This window comes from Staurois parvus, unplaced genomic scaffold (genome assembly GCF_062004578.1).
Source record: "Staurois parvus isolate SC_StPar_1 unplaced genomic scaffold, SC_StPar_1.0 ptg000498l, whole genome shotgun sequence".
Lineage (NCBI taxonomy): Eukaryota > Metazoa > Chordata > Amphibia > Anura > Ranidae > Staurois > Staurois parvus.
The window spans coordinates 5,813,205-5,837,151 of NW_028318294.1; the positions used below are offsets into that span (position 1 = coordinate 5,813,205).

Sequence of the window (23,947 nt, forward strand, 5' to 3'; positions counted from 1 at the left end):
CAAGCTGTGACCAATCACAGCTTGCACAGTATTTCTCAATGGCTGCAGGAATGCAGCCAGAGAGAAGGATAAATGATTGCTTTTACAGCCTTTATGGGTATAAAAGCAATCAGTGTAAAAAAAGAAAAAAAAATCTTCATCACCCCCCACAAGTAGTACAGAGTCACTATGGTGACATTGTACTGCTAGGGTGACAGTATGTTTAACAAAAAAACATAAATAATAATATAAAAAAAAAAAATAAAAATGTAAAACATTTTTTGGAAAATTATTATTTTTGGTTATAAACTAATTTGGGTTATTTGTTTTTTACTAAAAAGAAAGATGAATACATTTTGGCCTAGATTTATGAAGAAAGATTATTTATTTGCAAAATTATATAAGAAAAACACTTTTTTTTCAACATTTTTGGACTTTTTCATTTATATAGAAAATAAATAAAAATCCCAGTGGTGAATAAATACCACAAAAATAAAGTTTTATCTGTCTCAAAAAAATGCTAAAAATATTCATATTGGGAACAGTGTTGCATGACTGCGCAATTGTCATTTAAAGTGTGATAGCACTGAAAGCTGAAAATTGGCCTGGACAGGAAAGGGGTGAAAGTATCCGGACTGGAAGTGGTTAACCTTTTTATTGATGGGAAAGTTTATAATGCATTTGATATATGTATGTATATGTATAACGTGATTTATGTTCTGTGCATATGTGTGCGTGATGCATTGCTTTTATGTTTTTTTGTACTCTTTGGGGAGCAGTAGTGACGTTTTATGCTATGACAATAAATCCTATCTTATCTTACAGTGTCATTTTGAAAACGTTAATACTTACAGTAGTACCAAATCAATAACAGATGTTAATTTGAGTGATCTGCGTGTAATGAGTTTTATCAGAATATCAGAATGCCGGCAGGAAAACAGAATTGTTGATATGCTGAAATGGCGTGGTTGCTAGGCAACATGAAGGGAAAGCTGTCTGTGACCTTGCACTGCTTCCTGTGTCAGTGTTCATATTCTTTTAAAGTGTTTATTATGTTCGTGTGATATTGTATTGGAACAAAAGTATCTTTGTTCTCAAAATGCGACCAGTCTCATTGTGAGTGCGTCAGAACAGAAGTGCAGCGGGCAATAGTGCATAGTCCAAACATCGGTAGTTGGATAGGGTAAGTATAAAGTATTTCTGATGGTTTTTATTAATGGTTTTACTTATTTAACCTTGGTAATAATAATGTTGCTGTCGTTGGTGATCGCTTACTAGGTGTTGTTACTATTGCAGTAATTGCTTATTGCTGAATAAAATGGTTGTAAATGCTCAAGGTTTTTTACCTTCATGCATTCTATCCTTCTAATCCTTCTGTGTGCAGCAGCTCCCCTAATACCTACCTGAGCCCCGTCGTGATCTAGCGCTGTGCATGAGAGCCTCACCTCTCCAGGGACTCTCCCTATTCATTGGCTGGGACAGCAGCGGGAGCCATTGGCTGCCCCTACTGTTAATCGGAGCCAGTGAGCCAATAAGGAGAAAGAGGGGCCAATCCCCAGCTCTGTGCGTGAATGTGCATAAAGAGCAGCGGCTCAGGAGGAAGCCGCAGCTCTGTGCATGAATGTGCATAAAGAACGGTGGCTCAGGAGCGAGGCGCAGCTCTGTGCGTGAATGTGCATAAAGAACGGCGGCTCAGGAGCGAGGCGTAGCTCTGTGCGTGAATGTGCATAAAGAACGGCGGCTCAGGAGCGAGCCGCAGCTCTGTGCGTGAATGTGCATAAAGAACGGCGGCTCAGGAGGGAGCCGCAGCTCTGTGCGTGAATGTGCATAAAGAACGGCGGCTCAGGAGGGAGCCGCAGCTCTGTGCATGAATGTGCATAAAGAACGGCGGCTCAGGAGGGAGCCGCAGCTCTGTGCGTGAATGTGCATAAAGAACGGCGGCTCAGGAGCGAGCCACAGCTCTGTGCGTGAATGTACATAAAGAGCGGCAGCTCAGGAGCGAGCCGCAGCTCTGTGAGTGAATGTACATAAAGAGCGGCGGCTCAGGAGCGAGCCGCAGCTCTGTCCGTGAATGTACATAAAGAACGGCGGCTCAGAAGAGAGCCGCAGCTCTGTGCGCGAATGTACATAAAGAACAGCGGCTCAGGAGCAAGCCACAGCTCTGTGTGTGAATGTACAAAAAGAACAGTGACTCAAACTGCTCGCTCTGGGTGCATTCGACAGGAAGGAGGGGCCAGGAGCGCCGGCGGGGGACCTGAGAAGAGGAGGATCGGGGCTGCACTGTGTAAAACCACTGCATACAATAGTGTAACATGTAAATATAACATGTTTATTTTTATTTTTTATTACCTTTAATATCACTTTAAATGTTGGAAGTACCGAGTGTGTTCCAATAAGCATATGTAAGACAAGTCAGTGTAGCACCCTAAATAGGTGCTAGGATTAGTTAGATTTAGTTTTGGCTCACTGTGTTCTTTGGAGCTATATTTTTGTTTGATAGGTAAATTTAGCTTGTCTCACTGTAACCATTGTGGCTGTAATAGTGGTGTTAGGTAAATTTAGCTTGTCTCACTGTAACCATTGTGGCTGTAATAGTGGAGTTAGGTAAATTTAGCTTGTCTCACTGTAACCCTGGTGGCTGTAATAGTGGAGTTAGGTAAATTTAGCTTGTCTCACTGTAACCATTGTGGCTGTAATAGTGGAGTTAGGTAAATTTAGCTTGTCTCACTGTAACCATTGTGGCTGTAATAGTGGAGTTAGGTAAATTTAGCTTGTCTCACTGTAACCCTTGTGGCTGTAGTAGTGGAGTTAGGTAAATTTAGCTTGTCTCACTGTAACTATTGTGGCTGTAATAGTGCTGTTAGGTATATTTAGCTTGCCTCACTGTAACCATTGTGGCTGTAATAGTGGTGTTAGGTAAATTTAGCTTGCCTCACTGTATCCATTGTGGCTGTAATAGTGGTGTTAGGTAAATTTAGCTCTGCTCACTGTAACCATTGTGGCTGTAATAGTGGTGTTAGGTAAATTTAGCTCTGCTCACTGTAACCATTGTGGCTGTAATAGTGGTGTTAGGTAAATTTAGCTCTGCTCACTGTAACCTTTGTGGCTGTAATAGTGGTGTTAGGTAAATTTAACTCTGCTCACTGTAACCATTGTGGCTGTAATAGTGGAGTTAGGTAAATTTAGCTTGTCTCACTGTAACTATTGTGGCTGTAATAGTGCTGTTAGGTAAATTTAGCTTGCCTCACTGTATCCATTGTGGCTGTAATATTGGTGTTAGGTAAATTTAGCTCTGCTCACTGTAACCATTGTGGCTGTAATAGTGGTGTTAGGTAAATTTAGCTCTGCTCACTGTAACCATTGTGGCTGTAATAGTGGTGTTAGGTAAATTTAACTCTGCTCACTGTAACCATTGTGGCTGTAATAGTGGTGTTAGGTAAATTTAGCTTGTCTCACTGTAACCATTGTGGCTCTAATAGTGGTGTTAGGTAAATTTAGCTCTGCTCACTGTAATCAGTGCAGCTGCATGTGATTAGTTAGGTCTGCTCAGTGTTTCAGCTGCTGCTGGTTTGCTTGATTCCTCTGCTTTCTAGGGAGCAGTAGAATCCTCAGGAACATAGATGTATGAATATTAATACAGCCCTGGAGGGTGGCCCTGAAGACTGCTGGGAGTCTGTATAAATTCTGTGGAACACAGTGCTTCTGGGTCCTTGCTTGCTGAGGATCAGTCCAGCCTGGAGACCTGCTGCCCTCCAGGGCAACAGTGCCATGTACTTGCTGTTCGTGAAGCCCCAGGTGGGCTAGCTACAGAGAGCTGACTGAGGGGCTTTCATCTGAAGATCTAGTCTGGTATCACTGGAGAAAGGTTTTGCATGGATGTTGGAAGGAGGCAACCAACTTTCCCTGGACATTTGTGAGTACACACTGCTGTGAGAGATCTTTTGGTCTGCTGCCACCACTCTTGTGCTAGAGAGTGTTTTGGCGGTTTTTCTACCGCACTTATTCCCTTGGTTCTACCTAAATCTATAAATGTAACAAGTGATTACAACCTTTGGTCTATACATGAATTCAGCCAATCCTAATGTGGCTAATACCAATAAAGTTAATACCAAATGATAACAACTGTGCAAAAATAAAGATCTAATTTATTTACACAGAAAAGAAGCTTGCTATTAATCAAATATAACAAAATATAATGTAGCTGGTATAATTTTAAAAGTAGTCATATTACAATGCAAATACAGAATGTTACCAATACAAAGAGATGACTACAGGAAAGAAAGTTACAGAAAAGAAACATAGAATAATACGTTACACAGACATCCTGATGATTGGGCTTCGAAGAGGCAAGGACACAGAGAGAGCATTGGCATACTTTTATACCCCCTCCCCCTCCATTCCAAGTAAAGGCACACCCAGGGGCGGACTGACCATTTGCAAGTAGGGGGCCCCATGAGATGCCCCTGGTACCTTTTTCATAGGATTTTTTGAGTTTGGGCAAGGACACAGGGGCCCCATGATCCCCTATTGCCCGGGGGCCCCATGCGTTGTCAGTCTGCCCCTGGGCACACCCTTCAATAATTTCCAATATTTTGCCATTTCTGTTCAAAGTGGGGCTCTGTGACTTGTGAAAGATATTGGCCAACTGTATAGGCCACTATCCAGGGAAGCATACCTCCTTTGAAGCCAGTTTCCACAGGAAGATCTTTGACAATACTTCCTAGGAGGTGTTAGAAATGATGACTCCAGGGCTTATTCAACCAGGTGGCCATACTGCCATAAAGCTCTACAGGAAACCTTCTAAGGGGGAGTGTTGAGGTGATGCAACAGATGGTAAATAAGTTGCAGGAATTGAGACCCCTATCAGAAGTTCACAATAATGTTAAAAATTATTGAAGGCCCAAAATATCTATCACAAGAGTCAGCTGTGTGTTTGACCAAAGGAGACATCGGCTGGTGTCCTGAAGAGCTCGGCCTAGTTCCCTGTGAAGGGACTCTGCTCTTATTGCTCTAAAGGAAGAGGCTTGTGTGCTTTAACTGATTCGACTACAGAAGAGCTCAGTCTATCTAGTTCTTTGTGACTCTGCTCTTGGTGCTCTAAAGCAGGGGTATGCAAACTATGGACTGCAGGCCAGATATGGTCCTTTGTTTGCCTTTATTGGGCCTTTGGGCCACTATTCCTTGCAGAGATAGAAAGCAGAATGTCCTTGCTGACAGGAGAGAGAACTGTGCTGGTTACCCTCAGATTTCTCCCCTGTTAGCTGCTTCGCCGATCACCGAATCCTGGGTATGAATCGCTGGCTGGGACCCGCTGATTACATAGTTACATAGTTAGTCTGGCTGAAAAAAGACAAAAGTCCATCAAATTCAACCATTAAAAAAAAAAAGTTATAATCCTATACCCACAGTAAGGGGCGGACTGACAACTGTAGGGGACCCACGTGTCCTCGCACACACCCAACAAAGCCTATGAAAAAGCCAATGAAACGTACCAGGGGCATCTCATGGGGCCCCCTACTAACCCTGGGCCCTCGGACAGTGCCCGAGTGTTCGAATGGTCAGTCCACCCCTGCCCACAGTTGATCCAGAGGAAGGCAAAAAAATCCAGCAAAGCAGGATCCAATTTGCTCCTGCAGGGAAAGAAATTCCTTCCTGATCCCACGAGAGGCAATCAGATATTTCCTGGATCAACTTTACCTATAAATGTTAGTATCCAGTTATATTCTGTGTATCTAAGAAAGAATCCAGGACTTTTTTAAAGCCATCCACTGAGCTGGCCAGAACCAACTCTTGAGGGAGTCTATTCCACATTTTCACAGCTCTCACTGTGAAGAAACCTTTCCGTGTTTGGAGATTACATTTCTTTTCCTCCAGACATAAAGAGTGCTACCTCAAGAGCCAATGACAGGGTACACGTGCGTGCCCCCTACTGGAAATACAAAATCAAGTATAGTTACGTGATTTTGCACAGAGCAGGCACCCGGTAGCAGTAAAAGTGCTATAGGGTGACCAGGAAGTGGTTAACCTCTTCCCGCCCAGTGTCATTTGTACAGTGTCAATGTTTTTTTATTAGCACTGATCACTGTATTAGTGTCACTGGAGATGTAGGTGGCAGTTAGTCAGTTCCCACCCAGTGTCAGTTAGTGTCAGAATGCCCGCCGCAGTTCTGCAGTCTTGCTTTAGGTTGCTGATCACTGCCGTTACTAGTATTGAAAAAATAAATAAAAATTGCAGTACATACAGAATACTGTCATTTGTAGACGCTATAACTTTCACACAAACCAATTAATATAAACTTACTGGGATTTTTTTTTATCAATGTCATGTAGCAGAATACATTTTGTCTAAATTTCTTAAAAAATTTAATTTTTTAAAGACTTTTTATGGGGTATGTTTTATAGCAACAAATTTTTTATTTTTTTTTAAATTTTTTGGTCTTTATTTATAGCTCAAAAAATACAAAAAAATTAAAAACCCGGTGATCATCAAATACTACCAAAAAATAGCTCTATTTGTGAAAAAAAATTATACAAATTTCATTTGTCTACAATGCTGCATAACCGTGCAATTGTCAGTTAAAATAGTGCAGCGCCATATAGAAAAAAAATGGCCTGTTCAGGAAGGGGGGTAAATCTTCTGAAGGATAAGGTTCCATGTACACGGGGCACTTCTGAATGATGAAAACTGACTGCTGGAAAACATAGACTAAAAAACGTCTGTTTAGCCGCTTTTGCATACCGCGTTTATGCGCATTTATGAGCGTTTGCATTTCAAAGCATTTTTTAAAGATAACCTCAGGAGACCTTCCAAAATGCCCAGAATGCACTGAAAAACAGTAAAAAAATAACTATTTCAAACATTTTGAGAGAAATAGAGAGAGCAGAAGCAGAGAGAGCAGTATTTGTTGAGATTAGCTGTCTTTTTTTTTTTTTTTTGTGGTGTTTGGATGTGTTCCAGCTCATTTTTGTGCAGAAATTATTGCAGCAGTGTCTAACATATTTTCTTTCATGCGAAACCTCAAATATGGTGTACCAGGTCCATTTGAGTCCCGGGAAAATGGTTTCCATGCATTTTTCATGATGAAAAAAGGCTCTGGTCAGCATCTGAAAGAGTTAAAAAAATGTTCCAAACGCAAATGCTTATAAACGCGGTTAGCTGTTTTACAAGTGTTTGAAATGCTGATAAAATCTACTCCTGAACGCAAGTTTGGTGCGTTCAAAAAAACAACTGTAAACTCAACTGCCTGTAAACGACATGGTGTACAAGGACACATAGGAAAACCTTAGGGAGAGTTCAGGGGCTGCTGAAAAAAACGCGGAAAAGCTCCTAAACGTGAGTTTACCAGCTGTAGTGTACATGGAGCCTTAGGGGTTAACAGACTGCCTACCCTGCAGCATCTGAACAGTGCCACCTATAGGAAAGAAGAATGCCTGCACCTGCCTGACAGTATGTATCTGTCAGGATATACTGTAAACACTCGCACAGTCCTTATTGGACTCAGATGACACAATACACTGCTCATAAACAGTCAAATAAACAAACACAGGCAGAGTGTCATCATTTTGAAACAATAGCCAGAGAGAAGGTTTGTATAATGATTCTGAAAAGAAAGGACAATATTGACCCTGAAGATGGATAATAGGTATGTACTATCACACACAGTATTGTATATACTATCTTAGTGGAAAGAGCAGTGATGAGTAGTGATAAATAGCCAGCACAGCTTTTACTAGTCTCATTACAATGCACTTTTAACCACTTGCCCTCCAGAGGATTTACCTCCTTCCTGACCAGGCCATTTTTTGCAATACGGCACTGCGTTACAATTCCGCGGTCATGCAACACTGCACCCAAATTAAATTTACATCCTTTTTTCCCCACAAATAGAACTTTCTTTGGGTCGTATTTGATTGCATGTGCGGTTTTTATTTTTTGAGCTATACACAAAAAAGCTGACAATTTTGAGAAAAAAACTATATTTTTGACTTTTTGGTATTAAACATGTCCAGTAAAAAAATTAAAAAAATCAATTTTCATCATAAATTTAGGCCAAAATGTATTTTGCTACGTGTCTTTGTTAAAAAAATCCCAATAAGTGTAAATTAATTGGTTTACGTAAAAGTTATAGCGTTTGCAAATGGTGGTATATATACTGGAATTGTTTTTTCTTACTAGTAATGGCGGCGATCAGTGACTTGGACTGTGGGCATTCTGACACTTTTGAAAACTGGCTTGGTGTCACTGACATCCCCAGTGACACCAATACAGTGATCAGTGCTAATAAAAAGCACTGACACTGTACTAATGGCACTGGGCAGGAAGGGGTTAACATGTGGGGCGATCAAAGGGTTAACTGTGTGCTGTGCTTCGCTGTAAGCACACTGCTTTGTATGGCTCTGCTATGTAAAGCAGTGTGCAGGAGCTGACAGAAGAGAGATCTGTATTGTTTACATACAGGTCTCTCCCCCCATTGGAGATACTCGCCGGTCACCGGGTGCCAGCGAGTAATCACCGTCTGGGACCTGGTGACTGACAGCTGATGCCGTGAATGGCGGCATGGGTAGGGTGCGCCCCCTACCTGGAACTGCAAAATCATGAATATATACGCGATTTTGCGCACCCATGTCACCCTCTACTGACCCCGGGTCCTCGGGCAGTGCCCGAGTACTTGAATGGTCAGTCTGCCCCTGCCCCCCAGCATGTTATCCTATGTGTCCATACACACAGACTGTAATTAACGTTTTTTGGCTGGGAAAAAAACCCAGGACTAGTGGGTTTCTAGAGGAGTATTTTAGCTGTAAAAACGCTCTAACACTGAATAATGCGGCAAAATGCGGTAAACTGCGGTAAATCATGGCAAACTGGCATTTTTGGACTTTTTTTGACCAAAAAAAAAAAATTTGAAAGGCAAAACATTTATGTAGACATATAAAAAAAATATAAATAAATTTTTTTCCTTCTTTTTGATAGGTTATCAAATACACTCTGTTCTCGGCTCCATAAGGAGCTTAGAGAGCTAGCGGAAGAGAAACAGCAGTACATTGGACTTCCCAGTGAATGGGTATGCAAGGGGGGCTGTCACAAGTCTAATCAATGTAGGAGAGCAGGCTTAGTTCCCAGTACAATGAGAAAACTGACCACGCTGAGCTCAGTGTGGTCAGTTTTTAATAGGACCGCAGAGTGACTGGCAGGAACACCAAGTAATCATACAAAGGTAAAAATACAAAGAGAACAGGATACTTTTTCATACAAGTACATGGTACAGCAGGCACATAAAAGGAATATGAAATGTTGGGTTTACATATTCTTTAATGCTAATTAGTTCAGTCCTATCTAGGCCCTCCCTCTTTCTTTCATGCTCCCGCCATCAGAATTAGTTCTTTGTAGAGACAGGGTTTAGAAAAGTAATTAATAAGTGAATAAGACAACATCTAAAATGTTATAGTGGTGCTAAATTAATAGTGATGAGGTGATATAGTGAGTACTACACAATAAAATGTGAATAAGTCAATAAAATGATAACAGTGAACTACTGTGAATACAGAAATTATATATAATAATACAAAGTCCACAGAAATTGTTACTCCTTCTTTGGAATCCACCATGTGCTGTCTAATAATAACCAGGTGCGTCACTTCCGATTCCGGTCAACGTCACTGCCAGTCGTCACACCCGTCACTTCCGACTTACTCATAGGGATGCTATCGGTGTCACTGAGAGCACCCACGGTTTTCTGTCACTCCAGGCTTATTCAGTAATATGATACTGGGCTTTTTACTACTGTTTGCTTGTGAGTAATGTCCATTTGGATTAATAAAGAATCTTGGTTTTAATACTACACCATTGGAGCGCCTCTCTGCTTTTTTGTTTTACATGGTGATCATGGGAAAGAGGAATATCATGCTTGTATGATACATAAGCATTGGAATGTTAATAGTTTGAACCATTATACCTCCATGATGGTTGGACCCCTTTGGTTATAATCCACTTATATTTGGAGAATTATTCTTTGAAGCGTGTTTTGCCAACCATGAAAGTGGGAGGCAACAACTATTGGTGAGTGCAAATCCGTGTGTGGGACACGTTACATGTTCTACCCATTTTTAGGGTGGAACACGCAACATGTTCCCAATGCTGCGGCTGTTGATATCCCCCGTAGTTTCCCATACTTTGTCACCTTTTAAGAACAGCTAAGCACCTCCGCCCACACACGGCCACTTCATTCCTTCACAGATTTCTGTGAATATAGTTCAGGAATAGCAATTTTACTTACCTGATCCACCACACCTGGCAGCCTGCACTCTCCCCTGTTCTCTGGCAATGGACTGTCCCTTGGCGTCCTCATGCCCTTTGTAGGGCTATGAGCTCTGCATAGGTCTTGATGATGTCAGAGGATATCTGACTGCCGAGAAGAGGTTGCAGTGACCGTCTTACAAATCCAAGGAACCTGCAGAAGTGCAGGATCGGGTAAATTAAAAGTGCTGTTTGCTGTCCCCCTAAACATGCAATAAACCTTGCAGTGCAGGGACAGCCCACTGCGCGTATGTATGTTAAGTTAACAACACCCCAAAAGCGGTCCACAAAACGCGGTGCGATGTGCAGAATTGGATTGCATAGGTGTGAATACCTATGCAATCCGATTCTAGTGCGGACCTAAAAGAGGGTCCTGCATGTTTTTGGTGCCGGTGCGGTGAGAATAGAGCCATACATAATGTATGGCTCCAATCGCACCGCACACAAATCACACGTGATTTGCACAGGAATGCGGTGCGGTTCCTGTGCGAATCACATGCGATATACCGCATCGCACATATGTGAACCCAGGCTAATGAAGGTCACACTTGCCTTCAATATAAATGCATAGCACATTACCATCCTGGTAGTTCTGGATCTTAGAGCAGGTGCTTCCTTGTAATTGTATTAAATAAAACACGTGATAAATGAGCACCCAGTTAAATCCCTGTAACAACTCGAAAATGTCCTGAAACTGCCGGCAGCTAATGCATGAATCTCATAGCAGTTAGATATCTGAGTAAACAAAGCCTTGCTTGCATGATTCAGCAACTAATCCAGAGAATTCTCCTGTACTGAAAAGGTTAAGGTCAGCAGATGATATTTGCTGAAGATCTTTTGCAGAAACCGGGCTCAGAGAGGAGAAAGTCTCATCCAGTGATTTATTTGTTGCTTGATCCAGACATACAAGCCACAACGAGAGAGAGAGTGCGAGCAAGCGAGAGAGAGAGAGAAATATAATGTATTCTGAAGCTGATGAACACCAACAGCCAATGGGAGGGAGTCAATTGTTAATCAGTAGGAGAGAGGTGGAGGGTATTCTTCAAGTGTGTAAGTGTTTGAAGCTACTGTAGTGGTGCATGATCATAATCGACGTGTCTCTCCTTCTTTCTTTTTTCTGACAGTGCGGCCAGCTGATATGAAATCTGTTCTTGGGAGACAGAACTATGACGTGACATGCTATATTAAGACGTTTGATTACGCCTCATGCTACAAGATTTTAGCAGAAAATATTTCAATATGATGCTGCATTGAATCAAAGGCTGTATGGTACAACTTTGGACATCAAAGCCTTCGGTGAGTTGGCCACTCTTCCTTTATTGTGTTGGAAAATATGGAGAAGGTCCAAGGCCACTTGGACAGTGGACAGGAGATGCCTGACCAACTTGCCGTTGACACAGCCTTAAGCACCTTGATAGTTATTCTGGTCTATATCGTAGTGAAGGTGAGCGTGGATGGAATTCGACAATGGAGAGCCCGGGTGTCCATCCTAGTGGTAGGTGCCGGCCCTGTTGGGTTGACAGCGGCACTGGCTGCTGTCCGCTCCAGGAAAGTGCTGAATTTAACCATCTTGGACGAGCGCACAAGGACTGCCCTGCTCTGCAGACCTCAACAGATAGCCTTGGACCCCCGAAGTGTGAAGTTTCTCTTGACTTTGGGAGTCGATTTTGACAATATTGAAGGATGCTGGGACAATGACCACTTCTTTACCAAGATTGGTGTTTTCCAGGAGCATCTTCTAAGTATTCTAGAGCAGAGGAAACAAACCCTGGACATTAGAATTCTACTTGGAACCAAAGTAAGTGTTGGGCATAATTATATCTATGTCATGCCATCTGTCAGTCAGTACTAAAAGCAAATATCTGTACAGCCAGAATATTGTCACGTACCAATCCTAAAATAAACTATCCTTCCATTTCAGCGCATTGCAGTCAGTTCATGAAAATTGATGTAATATATTATTAAATCAGCCAGGCAGATTTTATGTTTTTAATTCATTTCAAACTGCTGTATGACCGATTTTTAACAACTCAAATTTCAGAAACCACTAAGGACCATGTCAAATGGAATATTCTACGGCAAGTAAAAAAGTGATAAAATCACTAAACTTCAGCTTTCATTATTCTGAAGTCGCTTTTTAGCTGCCCAAACCACTTTATCACTGCTTTCTCATTATCCTCTTCCATGAATTAATTTTTAATTGGAATTTAGTTGTATCTGTCGCTGGTGAAGTGTTGTCAACAATACAATCAGCCGTCTGATCAGGCCCAAATATTGCAGATTTCCTCTTTCTCTCAATCTCTTTACAACATCTCAAGTGAAATAATTGGTCTGGAACTCCTTAGAATGTTACTTATAAATACATATGTTCACTTATGTGATAGAGTAGAAAACATGTCCTCTTGGTAGTCCTTGGTGGATGTTTTAAGTAACTATGATATAAGGCATAATATACATCATAAAGGGTCACATCTGAAATCTAAATAAAATTTTACTGTTAAAAGAAAAAAAAAAGTCACGTTTGTGAAATAAACACCAAGGGGTGTATTTATAAATAATTTACATACCAATTCACCCAGTTAAAGTGCACATACTTTCATTCTGTGTGAATCGGACAAAATAAGAATGTTATTAAGCTATTTGCCATGCTGGTCAAAATGTTTTATTGATTTAGAAAGGAAAATACTGCATCTGGCACCTAGATGGCACTGAGTATCATAGGAATTTTCTTATGATACTTAGCACCCACTAATGGCCAAATGTGGTATTTTCTGTTTTAAATCAATGAAAAACATTTGACCAGCACAGGAAAAAGCCTTATAATTTTCCTTTTTTGCCCCATTCGCACAGAACAAATGTACATGCACTTTTACTGGATGAATTGCTATGCCTTTTTTTTTTTTAAATGACTATATCTAAAAGTGGAACTCCACTCAAAAGGGGAAGTTCCACTTGCTGGCATCCTCCCCTCTTCCAATGTCACATTTGACCATTTTTTTGGGGGGAGCAGGTACTTGTTTTCTGTGGGATTTTTTGTATTTTTTTATTGAGATAATCAACTACACTTTAATACACATTTTCCAAAAATTTCCCCTCCCATCCTTCCCCCCATCCTTAATCTTCCTTTTCATTTTTATAAGTCCTTCTTGTTCCTCTAGTATTCCACTTTCACACCTTCATTTTCTCCTCTAACTTTATTATTTCCTCTTATCACTATCTCTCTCCCTCTTCTCATTTCTCTTTATTCTTCTACTCCATCAGCAACTCAAATCTCTGTGTAGTTTTAAAAACGCACCATCTTTCCCCGATTTTTATGAATTTACCCATTTTATCTTCTCCACTATAGTAAAGTTCTTTCTTGCTATATATAAATTCTACTCTTTTTATCCAGTCTTTTAATTTAGAGGTCTTTTGGGCCTTCCAAGATTTAGCCATCAGCCCTTTTGCCGCATTAATTAGATGAGGTGTCATCATATTCTTATACTGTTTTACTGTTAGATCAGTGTTATGGAATAGGCACACCCATGGATCTCTCACTATACCCTCTCCTATAATCTCCACTATTTGTTGAACTACTTCCTGCCAAAATTCTTGTATTTTGGAACATTCCCAACATATATGTACCATTGTGCCCTCCTTCCCACATACCCTCCAGCATAGCAATGTGTTCTCTGACTGTAACTTATGGGCTTTACTGGGTGTAACATACCATCTTGCTCTAAATTTATAATTCATCTCTACAGTGTTCATATCGACTACCAGGTACTTGGTTTTAACAGGTACCCGCTGCCTCTTCTCTGAGTCCACCATGAGTTCGATCTCCAGCCCCTCCTCCTTCCCTTCGCAGCCTTCTGGGATACATCACAGGTCCCAGAAGACTGCAGGGCCAATCACAGAGTGCAGTGCCACTCACACATGTGCAGTAGGAAACTGACTGTGAAGCCTAAAGGCTTCACTACCGGTTTCCCTTGGTTAAGACGGTGACACCTGCACTTGCAGCCTATTAAAGCGGAGTTCCACTCACCCTGTCAAAAAATAAAAGTCAGCAGCTACAATAACTGTAGCTGCTGACTTTTAAAAAAACAGCCACTTACCTGTCCCTTGGTGTGTTCCCTGCAGCCCGTTTCACCGGCCGTCTTGTATTCCAGGAGGCTGGCATCTTTAGTGTTGGCACCCGGCTGTGATAGCTTGCCGGGTACCCACTGCGCATGCACGAGTAGCGCTGCGCTTCATGAATGGTCCTGTAGTCTTCTGGGACCTGTCACATGTTCCAAAAGACTACAAGGACACCTTCCGTTTCTGATAGCCTAGGCGATCGGACCGGGAGTGGGAGCGGGTACCTGTCAAATTCAGGTACCTGCTCCCCCCCCCGCCCCTCAAAGGTGCCAATCCTTAATGGGGAGCAGTCCTTAAAGCGTAACTTCCCCTTTTGGGTGGAGTTCTGCTTTAAGGGGATTGGCTTGAGTGCGGACATCACCGGACACCTGGACATGTGTCCTTATATTACAAGTCAGCAGCTACAGTATTTGTAGCTGCTGACTTTTATTTTTTTTATTTATTTTTTTTGGAGACCTTAACTTCACTTTAAAACTGGCTAGCGGTAAGAAAATACTTATACTAATGTAACTTTACTGTTAAAAATATATATAAAATGACATTGTCAATCAGTACATCTGTATTATTCCCTGCTCTTGTCCCTTCCCTCCAATGGTTCCCCTTCTTATGCCTCATTTTTCTATGTTCTTCATAAATTCCAATAAAAAGACAACTTGTAAAAAAACAAGCAATTTTATGTGGAAAACTGGGCAACCTTTGGATTTCCTTTTTTGTTTCATACTGTATTTGTTCTGAATTGTGTGTTACTCATAGTACCAATATACCCTCATTACAGCACACTTTTACAGTACACTTTTATTTAAAGTGGTTGTAAAGGCTGAAGGTTTTTTACCTGAGCCTCATTGCAATCCAGCGATGTGAATGACAGCCTCGGCTTTTATTGGCTCCCGCTGCTGCCAATCACAGCCAGTCAACCAATGAGGAAAAAGAGGGGCGGGGCCAAGTCACGGCTCTATGTGTGATTTGACACACAGAACAGCGGGTGCCCCCTTAGTGAGCTGCTTGCTATGGGGGCACCCGACAGGAGGGAGGAGCCAGGAAAGCCGACAGGGGACCCGAGAAGTGGAGGGTCCAGGCTGCTCTGTGCAAAACCACTGCACACAGCAGGTAAGCATAGACATGTTTGTTATTTTCCAAAAAAAAACAAAAAAGAACCTTTAGTCCTCATGCACACGTTTTTACAGCTGATGTTTTTGGCTTTTGATGTTTTTTTCTACAGCCAGTAAACTCCCCAGCATGTTATCCTATATGCTCATGCACACATAGGCTGTAATCAGTGTTTCTTGGCAGGGTCATTTATTGTCTGGAAAAAAAAACACCAGAACTAGTCGGTTTCTAGAGGAGTTCTTTAGCTGTAAAAAAAACTCTAACGCTGAAAAATGCAGTAAAATGCCGTAAACATGCACTTTTGGACTTTTTTTGTAAGAAAAAAAAAAAAGCTAAAATACGCAAATGCAGCAAAACGCATCTAAACGCTAATGCAAAACGCTAAAAATACTGAAAAACTGTAAATGTTACATTTTTTGCTGGCAAGTTGAGTCTCATGCTTGTATCTTATGGCTCCCAGGACTACACAGCCATGAGATAACCCAACTAGAATCTGCCAGGTTTTTTCCCAACAGCTAGAAATGCTACATAGACTAATGTCTTATTTGCCAAATGTAATCCTTAAAGTGGAAAAAAAGTCTGCAGCCCACAGTAAAAAAAAAAAAAAATGTCAGCACCCCTTTCACTTATTTCAGCTAATGGTAAATAACCAGTCCAAAGAGGGTTTTTTTTTTTGGGAGGGGGTGTAGGCTGCCTTACCCCTCTCTTGCTGAAGATGGAGCCGTCTTCCATCCATCTCTGTGCTTACTTGCCCTGTCCCTTCCTCCATGGATGGCGTAAACAAATCCTGTGCATGTGCAGACCAAAATGGAGTCAAGCTACCCTTTTGTTTCAATGTGCCGGAGATACACGGTTACATCTTCACAGCATGGCCACAATGCCATGAATAAGTTAGAAACTGGGCATGGGCAAGTGACGTCAACTAAAAAGAAAAAAAATCGCTAACAGGCTTTGAAGGATTTGAAATTGATCTGAAAAGAGTATCTAAAGTCGTCTTGTAAATAAACAAATATTGTAGGGTAGACTTTACTTCTGCTTTAGTGTAGACTCATTAACCTCCCTAGCGGTATGATTATTTCCGATTTTTGGTGCTGAAAGCGGTACCATTATTTTGCATGGAAATATGTAGTTTTTTATTGTAGGCTGTAATTTTTAGGAATAACTCACTGAAATCTGTCCGAACAAAAGTCTATTAAACATCCCGGGTATGATAAAATTTGAAACACGAAATCATAAATTATAATTTAATAAATAATCATAAAAAATAATAATATAATAATAGTAAATTTAATTCAATAATATAATCAAAACAAAAACACTGAAATTTTAAATATAGCGCCAAGTTCGCACATCGCTGAGCAAAGTCGCAAAATCGTTTTCAGTGTCTGATGACGAATTTCCCCACAAATCATTATCACTCAATTCTGCAAGTGGTTCTGATTTACTATCGCTGTTCTCTAGCTGGTCTAAAACTGCTTTTGACCTAAAGGGACACTTTTTGGACGCCATGGACGTTTCTCAGTTTCCAGGCAGAAAGAACAGACAAAATGCAGGCAGGGTGCCGGACAAAGCACTCGGGACAAAATGTATGTGAAATGGGTTGAAACAGCAATGTTTTGCTATGTAAAATTTGTTTGGAAAAAAATGAAATTTTTTTAAATTTTCAAATTTCCTGCCGCCGCCGGCGCCCGTACGTCCCGACGTCACAGGGACCGGAACACAGAAGCCGGATGCCGGCATCGGCCGGAGGAGATGGCCAGGGACGCTGCAGGGGACACATCGCGGGAGCGAAGGACAAGGTAAGCTCTGCAGGGACTCCCTATGCAGCGCCGCATGGTAAGCCCGAGTGTAGCTCGGGGATACCGCTTTTGGTACTGACATTTTACCTTGAGCTACACTCGGGAATACCGCCAGGGAGGTTAAAGTGGTTATAAAGGCTGAAGGTGTTTTACTTTAATGCATTTAATATATCAAGAAAATAAATATTCTGTAGGCAGCTCCCCTGCTCAGCCCCCCTTTATAATTATCAGACACAGCGGTGTGAGCCATTGGCACCTGCTGCTTTCAATCACAGCCAGTGAGGCAGGGCCAAACCACACTCTGTGTGTCAATGGACACACAGAGCGGAGCTCGAGAATGAGCATGCATGAGTGCCACCATCAGCAGGCATCTTGCTATGGAGGCAGTCAGCGGGGGTGAGGGGCCAGGAGCGCCAGAGCGGGACCCCAGAAGAGGAGGATCAGGACTGCTCTGTGCAAAACCATTGCTCCATTTGTTATTTTTTTTAAATCAACATTCACCCTTCACAATCTCTTTCATTACCACGGGAGACCAGCTAAGGATGTCTTCATTCATGGCCTTGTGGGAATGTGTCTAAATCTAGGCACTGGAGTCTTTCACACCTAAAAAAAGTATTCATACCCCTTGAAATTTCCCACATTTTGTCATGTTACAACCAAAAAAGTAAATTTTATTGGGATTTTATCTGATAGGCCAACACAAAGTGGCACATAATTGTGAAGTGAAAGGAAAATGATAAATGGTTTTCAAAATGTTATACAAATATCTGAAATGTGTGGCTGGCCTTTGTTTTAACCCCCCTGAGTCAATACTTTGTAGGACCACCTTTCACTGCAATTCTGCACATCTAGAAAGTGACATTTTTGCCCATTATTATTTCCAAAATAGCTCAAGCTGTCAGAGTGGATGGAGAGCGTCTGTGAATAGCAATTTTCAAGTCTTGCCACAGATTTTCAATGGGATTTAGGTCTGGACTTTGACTGGACCATTCTAACACATGAATATGCTTTGATCTAAACGATTCCTTTGTAGCTCTGGCTGTATGTTTCAGGTCATTGTCCTGCTGGAAAGTGAACCTCTGCCACAGTCTCAAGTGCAATTTGAGCACATTCAAATGAATAAGTTGAAATTGCACTGCACCAGGATCGCATGTAAATCGCTCAGGATTGCACAGCACATTCCTATGCGATTCATGGTGTCAACCGGCCCTTAAAATGTCACACTGGATTAAAAGAACACGATGTTTACAGGAAATTTTAATATGGTTTGAATAAAACAGCTGTTTTTATTATTATAAAGACGTGTGTGTGAGCCATTACTAGTTCTTAAAGCTAATTCTTTAAAGTGTATTTCCATGTTTGACGCCAAATTGGAATGACACCTATTTTATATTTGTTACATGTTTTCATTCGTGTGGATTAACTTAACCTCTTTGGTTCTAGAGCAATTTGTTTATTTTTTTGCACACGTTAAAATCCACACTTTTGCCATAAAACCCCCCAGAATATTATATATTTTCTGAAAGCAGATGCCACATGAAAAATTGTCTGCTTACATTTTACTTGCTGCTTTCTGAAAACTCAGGAACTGAAAATTTCTCTGCTTTGCAGAGGCACTTAATATAAGAGGGAGTTAATATTTTCTATAAATAACCCTGTTTGCACTGTGCTGGCAGATCTCATTATCAATTGTAAGCTAGCTTTGAACACTGTCTATCCTAACACAGGGCTAAGAGATGCAGCATCGATCCATGCAGCATCTGTCCCCGCCACTTCTAAGACTGAGAACTTGAGAGATAAAAGACTGCTGATCGCTCAGTTCGCAGTCTTCACAGAGCAGAGAGCCGGTGACTTTCAGTCTGCCCCTACAGCGCTCACTGGAGTGCTGAGCTGTGGAGGGGTGGGAGCGGCTGGCTCAGGCTCTCAGCGGCTCATTGAGAGGCTGTACCAGCTGCTGCTCCAGGCATCTGGACTGGCCCACTGTTGGCTGAAAACGGGTCACAGGAGTGCACTCCTATGATGCCCAGGAGAAGTACAGCCAAAATAGCTTTGGTTATACTTCTCCTTTAATCTCTTGGCGCCAGATGAACGCAAATGTGTGGTCTCCCGGCGCCTGGGCTAGACGCCGAGAGGCCACACATTTGTGTTCTATAAAAAAAAAAAATATGTGCTGAGAGCGTGTGCCCTGCACGCTCCCAGCACACATGTCCGGTACTCACATTAAGGTCCCAATCTCCTCTTTCAATCGGGACCTTTCCCGATCATGTGACCACCATAACGGTGTGTCACGGTGGTCACATGACCCTAAACCCCACCTCCCAGCTTCTGAAACCCATAAAGGGCCAGGAGGCTCCGGCGCCAAGGGGTTAAGGATCTAGAGGCTAACGAGGGGACACTCAGTGCGTCCCTCTTTGTCATTGGGGACAGATTGCATTTCTTCACCCTTCAGTTTGTTCACAGTAGGTTGCTGTCTTTCTGAGTCCTTTTCCAAACACCTAAAAGTTATTTTTAAAAAGTTTTTTCATATATCGTGTAAAGGGAACACATGACAAAAATATAGTGGGGTTTTCTCATATCACTGCAAAAGTGGAAATACACTTTAAGGCCCATTGGCCGGTACAGCTAGTCTGTGCGCCTGCTTAGTAGTGAAGCAAGATGATTGTGCTTTATTACTTTATGGCTTGATACAAAAATTAGTTCTATGAACTTCCAATAAAAAATATACTTTTCATGTTTGCCTACAAATATGAGAAATATAACATTGAAAATATTGAACGGTAGGGAAGTATAATTTTGACAGTCATATATAAAAATGGCTCGGTTCACACTGCTGGGACCCCAAAGTCTTGCAGCTTGCTTGTGACTTCCTTGCGACTTTTGTGATTTACCATTGCATTCTATGGTACTCAAGTTGCACCAAAGTCGTGAAAAAATAGCGCAAGAACATTTTTTTTGTTATAGTGGTAGAATATATAGAAAGAAAAAACTAAGAAAAAAGAAAAAAAAGAAAAAACTGGTCACCTACCCAGGTCTATAACTGGCTTTTTAAACAGTGAACATGGAAGGCGTCACTATGTAAAAAATAGGACTATCCAGTTCAACTTGCCAGCCTACCCCAGTCTAATAATGGCTATTGTTGGCAAGGAACATGGATAAGTATGACTTATCAAAAGAGGGGGATAAGAAAGCCAGTTCAAACTGCCAGACAGTTAGCCAACTATCAAAAACCAAATTAACCTGTCTAAGAACATGCGTTTAAAAACAGGGGTTTGGTTAGCACACACACAGAGCCACATCACAGCACCCTGAGTATCTGTGCTCCTAACTCTATAAATCTTGAGAGTCCTCACAATGGATGCACATGCATTTAAATGGATAGAAACAAGGGCAGGTGAACCTGAGGGAGCCTACCCCTCATTAAGGTAGAATATATAGCACAGGTAGCCTTGGAGCTGAGTTCCAGTCCGGACCTATATCGGTGAAGTGGATCCATGTTGATTTACATACTACGTAATTATATTACGCTTCTGGTGAGTACGTAATTCTTACCTTACCACTGGGAGCACCACCACTGGATTGAAAGCTGTAGATCACGCTATATTCATCATATAGAGACTGCCACTAATTTATGTTCTTATCATTGGGGACATTTCTTATATATACCGTATTTGCCGGCGTATAAGACGACTTTTTTGCCCTGAAAAACATGCCTCCAAGTGGGGGGGTCGTCTTATACGCCGGGTGCACTTCAGTTGGGATAAACATAGTTGCCATAGTGGCCTTCCGATACTCGCCCGGTGCCCATAGTGGCCTCCCGATGCCCGCCCACCTCATTCTACATACCAGCCGCGGCGGTCATCAGCGTGGCTGCAGCGAGCATCATCAGCGATACAGGGGTGCCAGCCTTTTCGGCGTGACCGGCCCGTTCTGCTCGGCGGGAAGCAGCGGCGCTCCGGCCCGCCCCTTGTCTATGCAGAGCTCGCACATGCGGACTTGCGCACTAGTGCCAATTACAGGGAGATGCAGGGACATGGTAGTGACAGGGAGACAGGGAGGGCAGACAGGGAGCAGGGACCAATCCAATCAGGCTTTGTATACAGCCAACAGCCAACCACAGTACTGCACCATTGTACAGTACAATACAGCATAGCAGTCAAACCCCTATCAACCCTATCATGGCACCAGCAAAAAGAAAGAGGGGGTAGTCTTATAAGGCGAGTATATAACAAACTCTATATTTTGAGTGGAAATGTTGGGGGTCGTCTTATACGCCCAATCGTCTTATACGCCGGCAAATACGGTATATATATTTTATTATAATTTACTGATTAGCACTGCACATATTTGTATACATTTATCACAAGGCTTTGTTTGGTTTCCTTGAGTGTTCAGCTGCTTACCCACAAGAACGCTCACTTTTAGTGCTATTCTATTTTTTTTTTTGTTGCTGTGATTTGAGTCGCATTTAGTAAGGTGACAGCCACTGAAACAAATGCGTTTTGATTTGTCATGCAACTTTGTCACAAGTCGCATATTACATCACAGCAGTGTGAACCAGGGCTTACCATTAAACATTACCATGATAACTCAAAGTCTGCATTTACTTAAAATATATAATTGTTTCCATACAACCTATATCTAAGAATGATCAGTTGAATGATGAGTTAGACCACAACAGATAACCTTTGCATCACTCTGTTGGGAGAAGTGAAGGGGAAATTTTAGAAACAAGATCCAGCAATAGGAAAGCATAGTAACAGTAGCTTAGATCTACAACAAGCTATATGTAATATGTTACAAAGGCATAGAATAGTAGCAGGACTGGATCACACTGAACGATACATGTGAAAATATAAGGCCTCATGCACACAGGGTGTTTTTACAGCCACTTTTAGTGGCAGCAGGCTTTTTTCTTTTTTTTTTACTGCTTCCAAACAGTCCTCTATATTATCCTATGTGTCCATGCATACATAGACTTTAACCAGTTCTGCGACGCCCTATAGCAGAAATACTGCTACAGGGCGGCACGATCTTGCAGTTCCGGGTAGGGGGTGCACGCGCCCTACCCGCGCTGCCATTCCCGGCCTCAGCTGTCAATTACGGGGTCCCAGCCAGTGATTACTCACCAGCACCCAGCGATCACCGAGTATTTCTGACGGGGGAGAGACCTGCATATGAACAAAGATCTCCCCCCTGTGAGCTCCTGCATACTGCTTTGTATGGCTCTGCATAATTTCAGTATATATACCGCCATTTGTAAACGCTATAACTTTCACGTAAACCAATTCATTTACACGTATTGGGATTTTTCTTAGCAAAGACATGTAGCAGAATGCAGTTTGGCCTAAATGTATGACCAATTTTGATTTTAAAAATTGTTTTACTGGACATGTTTAATAGCAAAAAGTAAAATTTTTTTTTCTCTCAAAATTGTCGACCTTTTTTTGTTTATAGCGCAAAGAATAAAAAACACACAGGTGATCAAATACCACCAAAAGAAAGCTCTATTTGTGGGAAAAAAAGGACATTAATTTCATTTGGGTGCAGCGTAACATGACCGCGCAATTATCAGTTAAATGAATGCAGCGCCGTATCACAAAAAATGGCCTGGTCAGGAAGGGGGGTAAATCCTCCGGAGGGCAAGTGGTTAGAGTAACTCCACTTTTGTAGTTAAAAAACAAAACATTCCCCTCTGGGTGATCTATGTACAGTGCAAGGATTTTAACAAACTTTTGATATTCTGAAGAAATAGCTGCTTGTTTGTCTGTATCCATGTGCAAAGTGAATGTAAATGGAAGTAATTTAATAATTATCAATCAGATGCTGTACTTACAGGGTTTGAATGAGGAAAGTGGCAGGGTCTGCATCCCTTTAGTCATGACTTTCCTTTGGGAGTATCTCACCACAAATTACATTTTTGTTGCAGGGGATGCTCAAAATTGGACTTGTATTTTAGTGCACACTTCTGGGAAAATCAGGAAGACAAGCACACAAGCAGGAAATTACATTTCTGGGGGGAGCCCAGAGGGTGGGGCAAAATGCATCAGAGGTGTGGACAGAGCGGCGGCTAAGGCCGTCCTATACATCTGACTCCCAGGGTTGGTCTTGAGTGGTGTCCGTCCCTCCACTATACTGGAACTGCTGGAACTGCTTTTGGACTCCCTTCTTTCCTTATGTGGTGACCTTCTCTCAAGCTTGGAACAGCACCACAGTGGTTGGCAGGCAGCAAAAACGTGGCTCAGCTACATATTTTGCTGCCCCCCCCCCCAACTACAAGTCTAAACGAAGCCTTGGATACCACATGAAATAATTTTTTTTCCAGAAAGTGTTTTTATTTTTATAAAATGCTAAAATTGTTCTTTTTATATTTTACTTTACAGAGCAGCTGTACTAGGAACTCAAATCTCTCCATTCTAGGAGAGGAACAGTCATGTTATATGACAATGAACATGGGGACCCAGGATAGAATTATGTCACTGTAAAGGATTGGCTGGTTTATATTTTATGGCAGCTGAACTGCAAATATTTGCCATTATGTATGTTATAATCAATGCCTGCTAACACTCCAAGGACGTTCCCCGGTTGCCCTCCGATCTGAACGATCCAAATATGTCACATTATCTGGAACAAGCTGACACATCACACATTCTAAT

At 41.8% G+C, this 23,947-nt stretch overlaps 1 protein-coding gene across 2 annotated transcripts in view; it reads left to right on the forward strand.

Annotated features, from left to right (window-relative positions):
* Positions 1-11,074: 11,074 nt before the first annotated feature.
* Positions 11,075-23,947, forward strand: part of LOC149452088 (uncharacterized) — a 102,614-nt gene continuing 89,741 nt past the window's right edge. Inside the window, exon 1 of one of the 2 annotated variants that reach the window (XM_089689816.1) lies at positions 11,075-12,070. In XM_089689816.1, coding sequence (XP_089545942.1) covers positions 11,606-12,070 — 465 coding nt within the window. In that variant the 5' untranslated portion in view covers positions 11,075-11,605. The remainder of the gene's footprint in view (positions 12,071-23,947) is intronic. The other variant, XM_089689815.1, reaches the window with a different exon arrangement.